Below are 4207 nucleotides of genomic sequence, written 5' to 3'. Positions count from 1 at the left end.
TTGCATGCAGGAGTTGAAGCACATTTTCTCTTGCTGCGTTATGAATTACAACGCGATTGCCCCAGAGTATGCAATCACGATGCAACGACAACTCTGACTTCCTCACCTCGTAAGGCGCGAACTTGCTGTGCAATTGTGCTGACGGCCAGCCACTAAGAATCCTTTCCTTTACAATGGATAAGACTTGGTCCTTGATCAGCGCAGCGATGTCTGCCGCCTGCAGCGGTGCGCACTCAACCGCTTCCAACAGGAGCACGTCCCCAGGTGACTGTGGCTCGTCTTCGTCTCCCGGAGCTGGCAGACGACTGATTGCATCGACGTTGGAGCTTTCTTGGCCTTGCCTGTACTGAAGGCTGTAGTTATACGCAGACAAACATAAAATCCAACGGAGCATTCTGGAAGACAACTTCAGGCACCCTCTTCTCCGTGTTAAACAGGCCCAGTAGCGGCTTGTGGTCTGTTATGACCGTAAATTCTCGCCCAGCAAGGCGGAACCGTTTCCCGCCGAAGACAACAGCCAAGCCATCTTTATCAATCTGAGCACAGTTGCGTGCATTGGCTCCAAGCGTTTGGGAAGCTTAAGCTATGGGCTGTTCCTTCCCGTCAGTCGCACGATGGGCTATCACTGCCCCCACTCCCACAGGAGATGCGTCGCAGCACAAAAAAGGACTCTTGGTGTCATAGGGCACAAGTACAGAGTCGGAGCTAAGCAAGTCTTTTAGTCTCAAATGGACGTTGGTACTCACCTGTCCACTTCCATTCGTGGTCACGGTCGAGCAGTCGGTAGAGTGGTTCTGACACTTCAGTCTTGCCCTTCAGGAAACTGCTGTAAAAATTTAGTAACCCCAAGAAGGCTTGCAGCTCCTGTTTGCTTGTGGTTGCGGGCGCTTTATGGATGGCGTCCGTCTTGCTTCGGCTCGGTTGTATTCTCGTGGCGTCAATCCTGTGACCCAAGAATTCAATGCTCGGCAGGTTGAATTCGCACTTGTCCTTATTCGCTCTTAACTGCACAATCTGCAGACGCGATAGCACGGTTTCTAATTTGTCGGCGTGCTCTTCCGCGTTACGGCCAGAAATCAAGATAGGCTTTCACGCCGGAAATGTCTGCTAACAGCGTGTCAATGACTCGTTGAAACACCCACGGCGCCACCAATATTGCACACGGCAGCCGTTTGACTTTGTACAGTCCCTTTATCGTGTTAACTGTGAGCACTTCAGTCGATTGTCGTCTAGCGTAAGCTGTTGATAAGCTTGAGCTAGATCCGGCTTTGTAAAAAATTTGCTTGAACCCAGAGCTGCGAGCATTTCAGCGGTAGTGGGCAAAGGATACCCGCTGCTTTTGATAACTTTGTTTGCGGTGCTACGGTAGTCGCCGCATAGGCGTAATGTTCCGTCTCTTTTTCTTACCACTACCACTGGTGGGGCCCAGTTGGAATACGCGACGGGTTCCCATACCCCTTCTTGCACCAAGCGATCCACTTCCTTGTCCACGTCGTCCTTGAGGGCCAGTGGAACTGGTCGACTTTTGAGAAACACTGGTTGGGTGTCGTCTTTCAGTTCGATGTGAACTGGTGTTCCGTTGAAGCCAGGAAGGTCCCTGCGAAACACCTCGGAAAATCGTGAGGGCACGTCTTCCGCGTTTACTTGCTCGATTTCCTTCAAGCAAATGCCTAACGCCCTAAACCAGTTTCGCCCAATCAGGCTGTTGCCTCGATTCTTTACTACCAACAAAGGCAGCTTTGCCTTCTGGCCCTTGAATTCTACCATGACGGTTGCTCTACCCAGCAGCGGTAACGCCTCCTTTGACCAGGTTACGAGAGTTGTTCCAGAATCTCGGAGTGGTATTTCACCCCGATTTCTCTCGATTACTCGAAATGTATCTTCACTCACAATTGAGCACGAGGCTCCGAAATCTACCTCCATCGGGACTTGTCCTTGTATCTGTACTGTAGCCATAAACTTCTGTTCTTGCTCATTCACTTCGCAAAGTGAAAACAACGTACTCATTTCGTTCACGCCCTTGCTCTTTTCAACTTTCCTCTTTTGCTCAGGCGTCTTCCGGGCCGCTCTACTTTCGTCTTTTGAACGACAAGCCCTCGCTATATGTCCAACCCTTTTGCATTTGAAGCATGCCGCTTTTCTAAAACTGCATAAATGCGGAGCGTGCTTACCGTTGCAACGGTAGCAACTGGATCCCTCTGGCGTGGCGTCTTGCTACGTGCGGGTAGCTTGTATCATGCCCTGGCAGTGCTTCGACTCGTTCGCTCTTGCATGCGTATGTCTCGCTGTTGCTTGGCTGTCGCTTCTTCGGTCGTGGCCATGTCGTACGCAACCTTGAACGTAAGGTCGTGTTCTGCGAGAAGTCGCTGTTGAACTGCTTCGTTCTGGAGGCCGCATACGAAACAATCTCGCATCATGATGTCCAACGGGAGCTGCTCGTCGCCAAAACCGCAGTCTTCGGCTAGCTTCCGAAGCGCCGTGACGTAGTCCGCAACCGATTCCTCGGCAGCCTGGTTTCTCTTGTAGAAGAAGAACCTTTCGTACAGCTTTGAAGGCCTTGGATGCAGGTGCTTGCGAACCGCCTTCTTAATTTCCTCGTAGGTGGCTGGTGTCGGTCTTGCCGGCTTCACCAGGGTTACGATGAGCCCGTACGCTTCTTCGCCGCAACAACTCAGCAGGACGGCTCTTTTCTGTTCTTCTTTCGCTATCTTGTTAGCTTCGCAGAACATTTCTAGCCTCTCGACGCATTTTTCCCATGACGCGTTTGTGCTGAGACGACACTCGCCGATCCTGCCGACAGCCATCGTAGTCACTTCCTCGTCGCCAACTGTAGCGTATCAGCCGGACGCCAAGGTGGAACAGACAACGTTTATTGGATGCAGTGCCCCTTTTATAGGGTGATGAACATGTGATCCACCGACTGCTGCTTGCGTGGATAATAATATTTGGGGTTTTACGTGCCGAAACCACTTTCTGATTATGAGGCACGCCGTAGTGGAGGACTCCGGAAATTTTGACCACCTGGGGTTCTTTAACGTGCACCTAAATCTAAGCACACGGGTGTTTTCGCATTTCGCCCCCATCGAAATGCGGCCGCCGTGGCCGGGATTCGATCCCGCGACCTCGTGCTCAGCAGCCCAACACCATAGCCACTGAGCAACCACGGCGGGTGCTTGCGTGGATGATAAGAGATACTCATGATAATGCAGTGTGACACGCGATAAGTATACAACAGTTAGTGATACTTTTTTAGCTTGTGTAACCCGCCGTGGTTGCTCAGTGGCTATGGTGTTGGGCTGCTGAGCACGAGGTCGCGGGATCGAATCCCGGCCACGGCGGCCGCATTTCGATGGGGGCGAAATGCGAAAACACCCGTGTGCTTAGATTTAGGTGCACGTTAAAGAACCCCAGGTGGTCAAAATTTCCGGAGTCCTCCACTACGGCGTGCCTCATAATCAGAAAGTGGTTTTGGCACGTAAAACCCCAAATATTATTATTATTAGCTTGTGTAGTTCAAACGACGCATTGGTTTAAAATAAAGGCTTGCTTTTTCCCTGAGGTATCCAGTTTTAATTATATGCAGTGGTTGTCGCTGCAATATAAAGATCTCCATGCAATCTGAAGTATTGAATTACTTTTAATTATCCAACTTAAATAACTCATGTAAGTGAAAAATACAGTTATTCACTAAATAACCAAATTATTAATTAATTCATTCCTTCCTTAACGAATTTAATTTGTTAATTGGGTAATTCAATATTTACACAATCAAAAATCGAATAATCAAATTTTCAGTTAATTGAACCACCTATTATAGGTAAGTGTACTGCTGATTTGCATTATTCATATTACCTAAATAATTAAGTAATTAGGTAAATAATCATCTTGTTAATTATTTTTGGTATCTCCAATAGCGTGTTGACCCTGGTTCTTTTATAAATGATATAGCCAGACTCGTTTCAAAATCTCCTTTATTTTTTGAGTGATATCTGATTCTCCACCGGAAAATACAAAAAAAACGTGTGTTGAGAAAATTGCACAAACAGGCCTGGAGTGCGGCCTGATCCCGGTGACCAGAACCAGTAACGCACTCTCTCACCAGAGCAGGATTGGCCACCCTGGTGCAGTACTTGGCCACAACCTCCTATATGAATACAACAATCAAACCCCGGCCCTCAGTCCCCAGCAGCCGCGAAGCAACTGACCA

At 48.9% G+C, this 4207-nt stretch overlaps 1 protein-coding gene across 1 annotated transcript; it reads right to left on the bottom strand.

Annotated features, from left to right (window-relative positions):
* Positions 1 to 2234: 2234 nt before the first annotated feature.
* Positions 2235 to 2804, bottom strand: LOC142570505 (uncharacterized). The gene has a single exon (XM_075678887.1). The coding sequence runs from the start codon at positions 2802 to 2804 to the stop codon at positions 2235 to 2237; it is 570 nt and encodes a 189-aa protein (XP_075535002.1).
* Positions 2805 to 4207: the final 1403 nt, after the last annotated feature.

Source organism: Dermacentor variabilis, chromosome 2 (assembly GCF_050947875.1).
Source record: "Dermacentor variabilis isolate Ectoservices chromosome 2, ASM5094787v1, whole genome shotgun sequence".
NCBI classification, from domain to species: domain Eukaryota; kingdom Metazoa; phylum Arthropoda; class Arachnida; order Ixodida; family Ixodidae; genus Dermacentor; species Dermacentor variabilis.
The sequence above is the reverse complement of the archived record's forward strand: the minus strand, read 5'-3'. Positions and strand labels throughout refer to the sequence as shown.